A 15,154-nucleotide genomic window follows, 5' to 3' on the forward strand; every position below is an offset into this window, starting at 1 on the left:
CAGCAGGAGGTTGGATTAGTCATCTCCTGTGTTCCTTTCCAACCTGAATTATCATCTGATCCTGTATTTCTCTACAATCCACAGCCTGTGTATGTTAAATAAGTGCTGGAGTAGAGGAATTTACATCTGGTAATGGCTGCAGGAGCGGAGTAGTTAATGTCAGTTGGTTGAAAAATACTCACTTGAAAAATAAATTGTTTTCATTAATAAACAAGGGGGGAAAAGATTACCACTTTAACTGTTTGCACAATAATAGTACACTTTTTATGAATAGAAAGAAATGTAAATTTGGCATGTTACACCTGTAAGTTTGTGCAATAGATATTTAGCTTGCTTCATGTTGTCCTATTTCAAAAATTATCGTGTAAAGAAACTGTTTTGATTGGAAATAATGGAGTGTAGGAGTAATAGCTTTTTTTTTAATGAAGCAAACACTGCACCTTATCTTGCATATTCTTTGGCAGCTCTTGAAAATAGCTAAGTGTTAAATGGAAACAACCATTACAGTGTACCTGGAAATCTGTATTTAATGGCATGAAGTCCACTATTTTTAGTGGACTTCAGATATGTGCATCTTGTATCTCTGTACATTGGCAGCTTTTATCTGTGAATAGAATAAAATTTAATTACTCTGATTTAAGTTAATCTTTGTTGGTTAAGATAAATTTTCTGAAAAGGAGTGCTCTCTCCTTTTTTTCTTTTATTTACAGTACTTTCCTCTAAAGTATCTCAAAGTGGATATTTTCAGAGATGCACCAACGGGAGTTTTGGGAGATCTTCATGGATCATACCAAGCATTTCTGCAGTCATTTCTCAAAAGACAAAACATTCCTTAGAGTGATTTGTTTCTCTTAGATATTTAAATATTAAAAAATATGCAAGAACTCTGGGTACTGTGTATGTGAAATAGAATCCTTTTTATATGCTTTTTTTGGTCATGTTTTACAAGCAACAGAGTATGAAAGTCAGTACATGTATTTCTAGATACTGAGTAAATGTATTGGGTCAAATGCTCTGCTCTGCCATTTAAGCAGACGTGTCAATGCAGATAAAAAAAGCATGGCAGATGTGGTGTGGTTCATAGAATAAACAGGATTTGCAGTTTTTCAGTCCATATAAGAACAATATGCATCAAGCTTTAGAAATACATGTTTTCAAAGGATTTAAATGACAAAATTGTAGCTGCTCTGTATATTTGCATGAAATTTTTTGTCTTTTGTTTTACTGTATTCAAGCTAAAAAATCCTTTCTGTGGTTTGTGCTGATTGCCACGTTTATGATTCCAGTAAACTCCATATTTTATTTAATATCAATTTTTAGGTTATTATTACTTTCAGTGCTGTGTTTATGGACATGAAATCATGTTCGTATTTCTCAGGAAACTCAGATAAGACTACATTTTTATGACATCAGGCAGTATGTTTATTTTGCTTATATATAAACTATATATCATAGTTCTTTTATCTCACTGTTTTATTTGGTATCACTTTCCTGAGATTCCCATGTTCTTCAAAGAGCAGAGACTTAAGTGTCAAAACTAATAAGGGATGAGTCTGTTTCTCTTTCATGTTTTCAGTACAGGAATGGTAGTTGACTAGCGATCCTACTTCGAAAGTGTATGAAGGCCGGAGAACTGCTTAGAGGACGCAGTAAGCCTCTTCTGCGTGCTTTCAGGTGGAAATGGAGATATCTTACTGTCTTTCATTCTTCACAGGGTTACACATCGTTCTGGAATGATTGCATCTCCTCAGGACTGCGTGGCTGTATGTTAATCGAATTGGCATTGCGAGGGCGTCTTCAGTTAGAGGCTTGTGGAATGAGGCGCAAAAGTCTATTAACGAGAAAGGTAAGTGGAGGAAAACCCTCACATTTACTGTTGTGTGATGCTCCAGGCAATACAGTAGCTATAAATAACAACTGGCTGTAAGAAGATGGCTGGAGTTTTTTTCTTTACATGAGGATAAAGGATTCTGAGTAGTGACCTAAGTTAGATACACAGAGTTAGAAGTGTTGTCCTGGTTTTGGTGAATCAGAGTCACAGGCCAGCAGTTTCAAGTCAGCCAGGAGCTTAAGCTAGGGCGGGGCGAAGGCCAGGGCAGCTGTCCCAAGGTATATTCTATATAGGTATATTCTATACCATAAATGTCATGTTCATTATAAATGGAGACATTTGAGGATCGGAGTTGCTCTTGTTCCTCTTCCTGCTTCTCCCCATCCCTGGAGGCAGTTGCTTACCATTCTGCTCCCAAGGACTGCCTTCCTGTTTACTGTGACCATCATACATTCACTAAATTGAGTATAAATTTGTGTACTTTATATTGGCATTAGTATTAATATCAGTTTTGATGTTTCATTAAATCTGTTTTAATTTCAACCTGTGGGTCTCCTCTGCTTTTTCCAGTCCCCCTTCTTAGCTGGGGAGGGGCCATCAGGTGGTAGAACAGCTGCTATTTATTTAGCCCCAGTATGGGCTAAACATTGACAGGTGTTTAAATCAGGAGCTGAACTGCGTTGGAATATCTTTTGTACTTGTTCTCTGCTGCTGTTTGTTCTCTTGACATGTTCCTGCTGTTCTTGGGAGCCTTGCACAAACAGTTGGCAGTGGCTCTGGCCAGGGTGTGGTGGCAGCAGTTGCTGCTGAGAGCCAGTAGCACCAGCTGTAATCTGCTGAAGGAACTGGCTTTTTCAGTGTGAGTGAGATGTGGGCTGAGGCTGAAAGGAATGGCTAACTGACAGCCTGCCAGATGTATCCGGCAAGCCACTGGTTTAATTCTGGTACAGCATGTAGCAGTTTATGCTTGGGAAGGAAACGATCCTTGCACCTTGGGCCCCTGAGAACACAAAACCAGATCTAATTCAAGCATGTGATCAGTATGTTAAATTTCTTGTACTCACTGACCTTTAGAATGGGTAAAGTTTTAAGGTCCTTTATTAAATTAGGCTGAAGTTTTGAGGCCTTGATTTATTACTTTTGCTGCTGGGTTTTTCCTATGTGCAAAGACACACTTCGAAGAATTTGTACTTCCATCAGCATCAGAGGATACTTGTAAAATAAGCTTACTGAAAACATGGTCAAATGTTGTCTATCCACCACGGATAAATCCTCTTATGTCACACTTCTGTCAATGTTATCTTTTGCTAAATTTTTTTAAGGAAATATTACAAATTCCCCAAACTCTCCCAGCTTCCTCCTCTTCTGAAGAATCCAACTTCTGTTCAGACAAAGAGCTCCTACTTCTTTTGGCCTCATTTAAGCATATTCAGCATTGATTAGTTTGAACATTTTTTTTTTCTTCCTCCAAAGCTTTTGGCTCCTCAGGCATTCAGGAATGTTCTTCAGCAGTTACTTTCATTCTGTGCAAACCTTGTCAGCATTATCTACCTGAGATTTTAACTATGTGATTTATTTATTTTTTTTAGGAAAATGGAAAAGTAGCATGCATATTTTCAGTAAAGAAAACCAGCAAAACTATTGTTGTGTTTTGTGGTGGTTGGTTTTGTGGGATTGTTTTTGTGTGTGGTGGGTGGTTTTTGTTAAATTTTATCATGTGATTTTGGGAATGGATAGGTGTGTCTGTTTCTTCCAACACCACCCCCTGCCCCCTCCTCCCCCCCTTAAGGAGAACTAGTGTTAAAGTATTTGTTCTTTCTTTTTGTTCTTGTGAGGCAATCGAGATTGCTTTTTGCAGACAGGAGGGTTCTGTGAAAAAGGCTTTGATTTAAAATTCGAATGAAGATTGGTTTCTGTTTAAATAATTTCTTGCAAATAAAATTCCTTACTGCTGATACATACTTTTTTCCCCCTTTCTCAATATCTTTCTCAATTTAGAAATCATTCTCATGAATGACTTGTGTTGTTTTGTATCTTACTTGAAGTTTTTCATCAACACCAAGTTTCAGTCTTGGATCTGCGTTGGCTGGATTTAAGTGTCTCAGCTCTACCAGGTGTCTTTGTTCTCCCCCTTTAGCAGGCATTGGTCCCCTTGATCCTCAGCTTTCTCTGTGAATTAAATTCTGCGCCTGGTGAGTGGAATGAGCTGTTTACTTACATCTAAGGTTATGATCAGTGGCAATACCATTTTCTATAGCTTCTGCCTCTTAGGCTTGCTTAGCCTCCTTCCCCGAGGTCCATCCTTGGATTTTGTGGGAAAGTAAAACCTCCTTAGAACCCTAAGCTTTAGTTTGTGAACCAAAACAGTGTATCTTCAAGCCATGGTCTAAAGGGAGGACTTGAGGCTTCGGTCACTGTAGCCTGTGTTACAGGTGAGAATGGTAGTCCTCTCTTTGTGAAGAGGCTCATTGGCATCTTTCTTGTGTTGTTACTAGCATTTGTGTAGCCTTGTCAGGAAACCTTTCTGGCTAAAAACTAATTTCTTTGATCAGTTCAATTTTCACTTGAATCACTGTCTTGATCCTGTCATCAGGTGGGGCACAAGTGAGACTGCTGGCAGGACCAATAAGGTGAGAACAAAAAGAGGGTAGAACTAGTTGGGTAGTAGTACAGATTTATAACCCCTGAACTGTGGCTTTGGTCATACAGCTGGTTTAAGATTGCTAGCTACAACAATTTCCACTTTGAGCCTTAAGTCAGGTGGATCTTTGCCAATAATTTTTTGCAGTTTATAAGACACAACTTCAGAGTTGTTCAAGATATGGTAAATCCATGCTTGAATGCCATAGAGAGACAAATGAGATTGAGAACCTCGCAGACAAGGATTTGATGGATGTTAGTGAAACTTTGGAAGGCAGTATGACATATTTGATGTTGCAACATCCTTGTAAATATGTGCTGTGGTTTAGGCGCACCCAGCCGGCAGTAAGCATCACACTTGCTCACTCCTAACCTCACCTGGTGGGATGGGGAGGAAAAAGCAGAACAAAAAGCTCAAGAATCTAAACAAGGACAGGGAGGACACGCTTGCCAGGTATGATCATGGACAAAGAACAGACTTGACTTGACGAAACAGCATCAACTGATTTAAACACCACCTTCAATTAATGGATGAAGTTAGATTAGGATGATGGGAAACAGAACCAAATATAAAAAACATTTTCCTCCCAACCCCTCTGTTCTTTGTGAACTCCACTTCACTCCTGATTTTTTCCTAGTTCCTCCCCATAGTGGCACAGGGGAACAGGAATGGAGATTGTGGTCAATTCATCACACATTGTCTTTGCTGCTCCCCTCTCCTCAGTGGGAGGACTCACACTCTTCTGCTCCAGTGTGAGATCCCTCCCACGAGAGACAATGCTCCACAAACTTCTCCAGCATGAGTACTTCCCACAGGCTGCAGTTCTTCACAAACTGAGTTCCAGCATTTGTTCTTTCTGCTGGGTGCAGTCCTCCCAGCAATGGACTGCTCTAGTGTGAACTTTCCTCAGAGTCAGAGCCTTCTTCAGGTGCAGTCATGTCCTTCGGTGTGGGGTCCTCCGTGGGCTGTAGGTGGACATTTATGCTGCTGTTAAACTCCATGAACTGGGGCTGTGTCACCGCGGTCTGCAGAGGAATCTGTCCCCTCCTTCCTCACTGACCTTGGTGTTTGCATAGTTGGGTCCCTCAATCCTACTCTTCACCAAGAACTTGCCAAGCAGGTTTTTCCTCTCTTAAATTTCTTGTTGTGAAATTGCTGATTGGCTTGGCCTTGGGCAGAGGTGTGTCCAACTTCAAGCCAGGGGAGCTTCTAGAAGCTTCTTACAGGAGCCATTCCAGTAGCCCCTCCCCTATACCAAAATGCCTCCAGACCCAACCCCAACACAATTTGGCTTAAGAGTATGTAGTCATTGCATCATTCTGGAGTTTTATCTACTGGTATCAGTTTTAGAAACAAATAAATGAATGTTGATGTTTATATATAAATAATTTCTAAGGCTAGGGGTTACTGAAGCTAAAAAAATGGTAAATCTATGCTGCTTTACTGCCTCAGAAAGCAAACCCAATCATTAGAGCTCTTAAAAACAAGAGAAATTCCATCAAATCCTTGGCAGTGTTCTATAGCTGACCATTCTGAGTGATTCATGCATGAGTGAATTTTTGTGTTAAAACTAAATAATGAAATTTACTTAAACTAATGCAAGAAGTGCTTAATCTTTACCAGTACTTAATTGCAAAAAGAAGTTGGTGTGGTGGAAAGTTAAAGGTTCTGTATAACTGAAATTTCCTCAGCAGTTGGATATGAGGCACAACCTGGTGAACCTCTGAAAAACTGGAATAAAGAAAGATTTCTGCAATAAGGCTAAGGGCATAATTTCTGAAGAACCAGGAACTTAGCTCCTTCCTCTGCTGAGGCTCCTCTGTTAAAGAAAATAAAAAGATTCCTTGTGGATGCTTAAACTTCGGTGGTGATTCAGTTCACAGGATCCCCAAGCCACTTCGTTTTCCACTCTTCTTGTGCTATTATGACCCTAAAGAGTTAGCTAAGAAGTGTTCATTAATAAATCCTTCAAGAAAGAGCATATCCGTGAAGATAGGAGAGAAGTGGCTGGGCTTCCACTGTTGCCTGTCTCCATGTGCTGGGAAGGGGAGGGGAAGAGAAATACCGTGGAAGTGTGAACCAAAATACTTGTGATTGAGGGGAAAGATAATCTGTGCAGTGAATATTCAGTGTGGCAGAGAATTGAGAAAAAAGTGCTGTATGCCTGGCTGCAGAGAGCGGTAAACTTTGAGATAAAATCACTGTGATTTTGTGAAGCTTTGGCTTCACAAGAGCTTTTGGGGTCCTGACTGAGTTGAATAAGGGGAGTCTACAGCTCTTTCCTCTAAATGCCTGTATGTTTAGGCTCGTACTGTCATGGTGCATTGTATTCTGGCGAGCTTCTTAAACTTCTTTGTAGTGGTAGAAGAAATAGCCAGGAAATAAGCAAATAAGCAAGGAAAGCTGTTTTCTAAACTACAAAAGAAAGCCCTTAATGTAAATCCTAGACTTAATGTTTTTTAATCTCATTAGTGAGGTTTGTTTTGGTCGTTTTTTTAATAATAAAACAGGTCAAAAAGATGACTTCACATCTTACCTGTTAAAGTGAAAGGGTGAGCAATAGGTTACCAACTGCAGCAGACTGGAGTGATTCAAAGTAACTAAGGCTACTGTGAAAGTAATCATATGGGGTGCCTCAGAGAAGCTAAAATACTGCTGGAATGTCAGTTTTAAAAAGAAGTAAGGGTAAATATGTTGGGGTTTTTTAGGCTAATTATTAGAGGGATATCTGAAATACGGCTTTTAATAGAAGATAAAAAAAACCCTAGAAGATATGCAATGCCATTTTATGTGGTTAGTAGAGGTTTTGAGTGACTCTGTGGTGCAAGCTTGTAAATCGGAAAGATAAATACACATTTTTCTGTGCTTAGTTTCAGACAAGGGTTGTGTGAATTGAAATGTAGTTGTGCTCTTAAAACCAAATATCCAAGATTTAAGGTTGGAGTGATCTCCAGCTTCTCAAAATGCAGACCTGGACGGTATCTCAAGAGACCGTTTAATCTTGATGCAGTAACAGATAATGAGGTTCCTCTGGTCCCCCCTGGCAGATATGTATTCTTAAAATTCTCCACTGAATGCAGTTCCGGAGCTCCCTGGGTGTTTTAATTTGCCTGTTGAAGGTTTTGACAGTAATCTTCATCTTCCATATTTCCAGAATAAGCTTCTATCTTTCATTTTCCCCAAAGTAGACACCCTACCCTCTTTGTAAAAACATCTTACATACTTTCTTTTTTGATCTAAGCAAACTTTGTTGGTTTTAGCCTGGTATTGTGGACTGGTTCTTGCTGATTTTCATTAAAAATCTTAGATTCTGTGCTTTGTATACACCATATAAACTTGAAAGAGTATTCCAGCTATGACCTGCTAGGTATTCACAAAGATCTCTCCAGCTGTTTTCCTTTTCATTTCATCTCGTCGTACACATCTCCAGTTTGGGATCATCCTGCCAGTATCGAAGCTGTCTTACCATTGCAGCTGGTTTCAGTGTCATCTACAGACCCTATGTACTCCTCTGTTGTTTATGGAAGGGATTGTCAGAACTCTGGAACGGAACTAATCTTGTGATGTATTTCAATAGGACACTTAAAGCTTTTCCAAGGCACCTTTTGACTACTGAGAAGCATAGAGAAAAATAAGAGCTTTCACTTGGTGCTTCTCTTGTATAAGTGGAATTGTGTTGATGTGTTAGCTTTTCTGTCAATTGCCTGTTATCTTTTTACCTATTGCTTCTAAAGTGCTAATTTCTAAAACTATTTAAGATTTAGTTTGGAGAGATTTAGTTGCTATTTCATAAATACTCCGGAAACTGAAGTAATTCTTTTTTTCCTAAAGAAAGGTAGATTTTATTGTTATTATCTTTTGTTTTATTCAAATGTGCTGACTTGGACCAGTTTAATCTGTGAGTTTTCATTTGGTGCTCTTGTTTTTCTAACCAGAAACAATTATATTTGTACATGGTTTACGTAACTACGTATACTGGTAAACAAGCAGTTACTCAAACTCTTGACTTTAATTATGTTACAGTGAATTATTTTTTTGGTTGTTCTCCTGTGCTTTTTTGAGGGAAGAGCTCAAATAATTTTAGAAATTACTAAATAACCAACTTAAATGATACTGCATTTATTATTGCATATTAATGTATGTTCCATTAATAGTTGTGTATTTTGCCTAATGTGTTGTTTTTAACTGCTAGTGAATGGAACATAGTTTTGCTGATCAAAGTGTTCTTCAGAGCTGTGAAACTTAGATGTTTTCTTGAACATGTTTTTGTCGATGAATGGAAGAAGAAAACCAGTTTTCCTGCTTTTTTAGTTTGTAATTGATTTCTCGATTTTATATGGCCTTGTTTAACTGCAATATTTTGAACAAATTTACTTGAAGCAATTAAATAGACTGCCATCAGAGACTAATTTAACATTGTAGTATACTTTGTTTTGGGGAGAAAGTGAAGGACGTGGCTGGGTTAGCGGATTATCTTCCTTAAATTATGTATTAAACTTGTTATCAATACTGTGGTTTTAGTCAATTAAGGTTAATTTAAGTTATAGATAACCTAGGACTTAACACAGCTTTGTGATTCAAATCCTAGATTTTATTAAAAGTATTTTTTTAAGTTGCGTATTCTTAGAGATGGTTCCTCTATTTTTTAAAATTTACTTAGTTTTAATAACAGGTATATTTTTCCAGTTTTTACTGGTGGATGTTTATGGTATATGAATTAAGTTAAAGTAGTGACTGTGTTTTATTCTGTCCTAGGTGATTTGCAAGTCAGATGCTCCTACAGGGGATGTTTTGCTTGATGAAGCTCTGAAACACATAAAAGAGACGCAGCCTCCTGAAACAGTACAAAATTGGATTGAACTACTTAGTGGTAAGCCTTGGACATAATGTATTTGCTTTTTTCCCCCCAGTTAAGCTAATTACCTGTCATCACCAGAGATGCTGTTATAAGGTTTTGGGAAGGAAGTATGCAAAAAAGTTAGTCTGTTCCCTGAAGTAGTCTCTTGCTTGTTGTAGCTTTTAATCAAATATAAGTAACTGTTGCTTTTGAATTACCTTGGTACAGAAAGGCTCTGTATGGATGTGTCAGAGGACACCTCAGCTCTGTGGAAGAGGTGCCTTCCACAGACTCTGAAGTAAATTGGGACTACATCCTGGAGATGTAACTGCCTTTCTCTGTGATGGGAAGTGAGGTTTTAGTAGAAGTAGTTTAGAAATTTCGAGTGTAGGTGTATGGATTCAGTGTTGAGATCTTTTGGTAAAGAAAGGTGATAAAGAGCTCACTGGTTAGATGGGAAATTTGGAGGTGATTTGGCCACTAATCATAAAGAAACAATAAAGAGTCAGGAGGTCTATTTTTCCATTAGCTGGAGAAACATGATAAATATTTTCAAATGTTAGATATTACTTACCATTGTTCAAAACAAAGTCTTCAAGGTGAGTACTTTGCACACAACTCTTCTTGTAGAGATAGTAAGTTGTTTCCAAACAAAATCCCCAAACATATCCGTTAGATTTCATCTTTACAATTGCAGTTAACATTTTTCATATACCTCACCAGCAGTTGTATCCACAGGATACAAAAATTAAACTGAAATTAATAATGGCCACCTTTTAACATACAATGCTTTTTGTCGGTTTGGGTTTTTTTCTGTAGCCAGAAATGAACACTAGGGTTTGTCTGTTTTTACAAAACACAAAAATGCAGCTTCCTTGGAACAGATCAGAGCTGTACTTCAGTTGTGCAAACAGTGCAGGAAAAAAACCCCACTGTTTAGTCAACAGCATGACTCTCGGAGGTAGGGGGTAATGAGACTCATTGTTCATCTAAATCTGTTTCTTGTATCAACCGAAAGGTAAGAGTTTCAAAAATGAGCAAAATCTCTCCACCTTTCTGTGCCTTCTTGTTTTCATTCTCTTCTTTCCATTTGTCCTGTACCACCTCGAACAGCCTTCCTTGCACATCGCTTCACACTCCTGTCCTTGCCATCCCTCCTCCCTTGCTCCTTGGCTGTCAGGCAGAGTGGGGAGGCAGGAGAACAAAGCTGCCCTTGTCAGTAGGGGGCATGGCTGCTGCATAGCCTCGCAGTTCAGTTCTTGCCTGCTCTCCTTCACTTCTAGAGCCTGCAAAAACAATTCATTTTCCTTGTCCCAAATACATAATTTGTGCTGACATCTCACCTTCTCTCCCAGTGCGGAGCACATGAAGTTAGTACTGATTCAAAAAAGGTCAGCTAATGAAAGAACAATGTTGTAGGTTTTTTTTGAGCTGTGAAAGGTTTTCCTAACCTCGATGAGCTTTGGCTCTGGGAAGATAGTTACCATCAGTGCTGTGACTAAGACTTGGATCAATCATTTCTACTTACGTGGTTTTTAATTACTAGTTCTTGGATGTCACTAGGTTTTTTGCATTTCCCATGGTTTAGAGGACTGCCCTTTTGAAGAAAAGTATTTTAATGTTTTGTTTGAGTTTTTTATATAAAATTTTGCTTTAGGGCGTGATCCTGGAAAATTGTTACTCTGTCCGTAATTATCAGCTATGCGAAGAATGCTGCTTGAAGTTACAGTACATATGAGTTCAAAGCCATCATGGAAACATTTTATGTGGACATGCAAGGTGATGTTAGCTGGACAGATGTTATTTATAAGGTAGCCTCTAAGGGAAGCAAGCGTAGGGAATACAGAAGTTTGGATCAAAATGTCAGGTATTCCTGTAGGTGTAACATCCATCTGTCTGTGTTTCGACAGGCAAGTGTAAGTGTAATTGAGGAGATTGGTCACAAGGTGTCTCCACAGTACTGATTTTTATTACTCTATAGCCACTTCCACCTAACAAATGCAGAAAAATCTAGGAAATAGCCTTTGCCCTGTGAAACGCTGTAAGGAAACTACTTCTGTGTGTGTGTGATGGTTTTATTCATGGTCAAGCTGGGGAATGGCATTCAATGAGGTGTGCACCCTGTTGGGACTTGTATAGTTCAGGCCTGGATGGGTTCACTGCATGTCATGGTGCAGTTGGTGTCACCTCATTTGTTTACTGAACTTGGCTGTTACTTGGATAAAGTGTATGTCACCTTCTATCACAGTGGGAGAAACCTTAAAGTAATCTGTGGTTATTAATAATTATTATTATTTAAACAATGAGTTTTTAAAAAGCTTTCTGATGCAGAAACATTGAAACAAATTTTTGTATAATTTGTAAAAAAAAAAAAATCACATCCGTGTAAGAAACAATGCTGATTCTTCTCTCACATCTTAAATGCATTCATAGACTCTTTAATATCAGGAAGAGATTTTAATACTTATGATAAATGCTTTGGTAGGCTGGACTTAAAGTTTTTAGCTTGAGTAAACTCTTAAGCAAAGGTGGATTTCTCAGCACTTAACAATTTTAGCTTTCCTGGTAGCTGATGATGCTGATTTTTGTGCTTTTAAAATTGCCTCCTCTGTGCACACAGTCACTCACGCTGAAGGGTCCAGTTCTCCTGCCTTAACGAAAAGCATTAGAAATAATTTTTATAGAAACATTAAAGCCCCTGCCTAATACGTGCTCATGTGTACACACCCACACACTGACACAGTGTGTGGTCACTGTCACCTGGTGAGGGCAAGAATGGAGAGAAGAGTGAAAACCTGAAGAAATACAGAGATGCACAGGGTAGGTAGGCATTAGCTTGTCTCTATGGCAGAAAGGCAGGCAATGACACTTCTTCCAGTCTCTGAAATGGTAAAAGCCTGGAAGCAGACATGCACAAGATTGGGGGAGATGCCTATTTTTATTTTTACTACTGAAAGTAAACTCCTTTTTCGTGACTGGTTTGCTTTGTTTGGGGTTTTGTGTTGTTTATCTTGGATTTTTTCCACCAGTACTAGACTGCTTATTTGTCATATGTGTAATCCAGATGTGGCTTAGCATTTCATCCAAACTTTCAGTGTACACTGAAGTTCCTCCAGAGATACTCTCATTGTCTCTGTCTCTGTGGCTGTATCTGGGTAGGTTGGAGATCAGTGGAATGCTGACACTAGCACAATATCTTGGCGTAACAGTCTGTTGTATGGATTTGACAGCTCATTCTGCACCAGGGGCAGGGGAAGCCACTGCAATAGCATAGCTTAAACTTTGCCTGATGTTTGGGTTTTTTGCTTGCTTTTTTAGGTGAAACATGGAACCCACTGAAGTTGCACTACCAACTACGAAACGTCCGTGAACGTTTAGCTAAAAATCTAGTGGAAAAAGGTGTACTGACAACGGAGAAACAGAACTTCCTTCTTTTTGACATGACTACGCACCCTCTCACCAACAACAATATCAAACAGCGCCTCATCAAGAAGGTTCAAGAAGCAGTTCTTGACAAATGGGTGAATGACCCTCACCGCATGGACAAGCGCTTGCTGGCACTTGTTTATTTAGCCCATGCTTCAGATGTTCTGGAGAACGCTTTTGCCCCCCTTTTGGATGAGCAGTATGATTTGGCCACAAAGAGAGTGCGGCAGCTTCTGGATTTAGACCCTGAGGTTGAATGTATGAAAGCCAACACGAATGAGGTTCTGTGGGCTGTTGTAGCAGCTTTCACAAAGTAACTGCATTCAGACTGAAGTGTTCTCTCTTTCATGTGAACCAGTTGTTTCTCTTCTATTGACTATTCATGTTTTCTGTAATTTGTACCTTCTCACATGATGAATAGGCTCTTGTTTAATGGGAATTATAAGTGGTGTATTCCCTCCTTCTCTCTGTATCTGTATACAGGATTCTGCTGGTACAAGAGACCTTCCTGTTTAAAAACAACAGAAAAAGGTTTTACTGCCATATTGGCATTCCATTTCCTATTCACTTTGAGTTGTCTGAAATACTTCGTTTAATCTATTTTTCATCTTACTGTCACTGAATTAGTTTAACATGGAAAGCACCTCAAGGAGGAGATGTGCATGCAGCTGGATCAGTAGTCTCAGCTGACACACGTGTGCATGTATCAATACTTCTGCAGTACAACTCATAACTGATTAAAAAGGGCCTTTTTAAATCACCAAAGCTCCATGTTGAAGTGTCTGTCAGGACATTTTATGCGCAGATGTTGTTTCAATTATATCTAACAGAATTACTTTAAAAGCAGAAATGCCATTAAGCAGCTTTGTCAATAGTTCCTGTAAAATGCCCCATAAATTTTGCTTTTCATGCAAGTCTCTTGTGTACTTATATTTTCATTAGAATGATAGCTGAATCATAAGGCTAGTGTAGAAAGGTCCAATTGTTTCATAAACCAGTTTGGGGATGGGATACATTCCATTATATTGTATATATAGTTCAAATGTATAGTAACAACTGTCCCATCTTAGTATTTTGCAAGATCTACTTAGTTGTACACCTGGTGCCCCTTGCTGTCAGCCTTGCCATTTGATGGAAAGAAAGGCCTCCTGTAAAGAGCGTGTATTTGAAATGTTTTTGTTTCCAAGGAGTTTGCCATCCAGGTATTCTCAGTCTCTGTGTTTAATTTGATAATCAGTGTATGGAAAAGAATCCATTTCCTATCATTGTGTGTCTTTTTTTTTTTCCTGCCTCTCCTGTATGGAAGAGGCTCATGACAAGTACGATTCTTAAGTGCAAGTTTTTTTAATTTCGTACACAAATTAATGTTTGTCTCTTAGACTGCAATTTATTTTACACTTTAAAAACAAGAAGTCAGTCCTAGCAGGTGTTGCATGTGAACAGTCAACAAGTTCAGATGATGAAGACTTCTGTAATGGGACGCTCTGCTATATTTTAATTTTTTATATACGATTATGCTGATTAGCACACTATTGTAAAAACCAGTATATAAATCCTTGGCTTTTGAAAATTTATTGCCTCCTTGCCACTGCTTGTTATCTCCCATTGGTTTCAGTGTAAATGCATTGAAAAAATTGAGCATTGATTTTTTTTTTTCCCCTCCCCCTTCATAACAGTGCATTTAGAGTGGGGCTTACAGGTGTTTAGAAACTTTTTTGGTTAATATTCAGAGCAAGAATACTAGATGGTGTATAACTGTAGAGTTGAAATTTAAGGGATCCCTTAATCTGTATACTAGCTTTTTACCTACAGTAAATAAACTATGATCTTGAAAGTGCCTGAAACAGAGCAAGCATGTCATTTTTATTTTTTTGTTGCGACTTTGAAAGGTTTTATTGCTTAACTGAAAGCTTTAGTTAATATCCTTCTTATTAGAAAGGGAAAGTTTATAGTAGATCAAACTGACCTGAATTAGCAGTGTTGCTCAGTTCTGCAGGATTCATGGCTGAGATGGGCTGAGTTAGCTTGTGAATGCAGCTGTGTCTGCCATGGGTAAACCTCTTCTATCCTGAACATCTCTACAGCCTCATCTGTGACTGGAGTTCCAATTTTGCACTTAATTTTCAATCATTTAGATGCTTAAGTAGTTGACTTTAAAATACAACTGAAATTCATCACCTCTGTATAACCTTTTTTTAATGAAGGTTTTTAAGATATGGTCCTTAACATTTAATGGCACACTGTTCTTTCAGTTCTTAAATGCTGTTTCTTTAGAAAAATGAAATTATAAGTATATTGTAAGATATTTCAGACTCTGGTTTACAAATAAAGACAAACAGTGTTCTCTCAATTGTAAGATGCTGTGTTTAAAACTTTGAGGAGCTTGGGCATGAACTTTGGACATGTTCTTTTGAACATT

At 38.5% G+C, this 15,154-nt stretch overlaps 1 protein-coding gene across 1 annotated transcript; it reads left to right on the plus strand.

Moving 5' to 3' along the window:
- Nucleotides 1-1,714: 1,714 nt before the first annotated feature.
- Nucleotides 1,715-13,988, plus strand: GOLPH3 (golgi phosphoprotein 3 (coat-protein); the record flags this gene model as incomplete). Its single annotated transcript, XM_010132001.1, has 3 exons — nt 1,715-1,846; nt 9,228-9,342; nt 12,628-13,988. Coding segments are annotated over 3 exons (672 nt in total), but the record flags the coding sequence as incomplete, so codon positions are not given.
- Nucleotides 13,989-15,154: the final 1,166 nt, after the last annotated feature.

Source organism: Buceros rhinoceros, unplaced genomic scaffold (assembly GCF_000710305.1).
Source record: "Buceros rhinoceros silvestris isolate BGI_N320 unplaced genomic scaffold, ASM71030v1 scaffold11982, whole genome shotgun sequence".
In the NCBI taxonomy this organism is placed as follows: Eukaryota; Metazoa; Chordata; class Aves; order Bucerotiformes; family Bucerotidae; genus Buceros; species Buceros rhinoceros.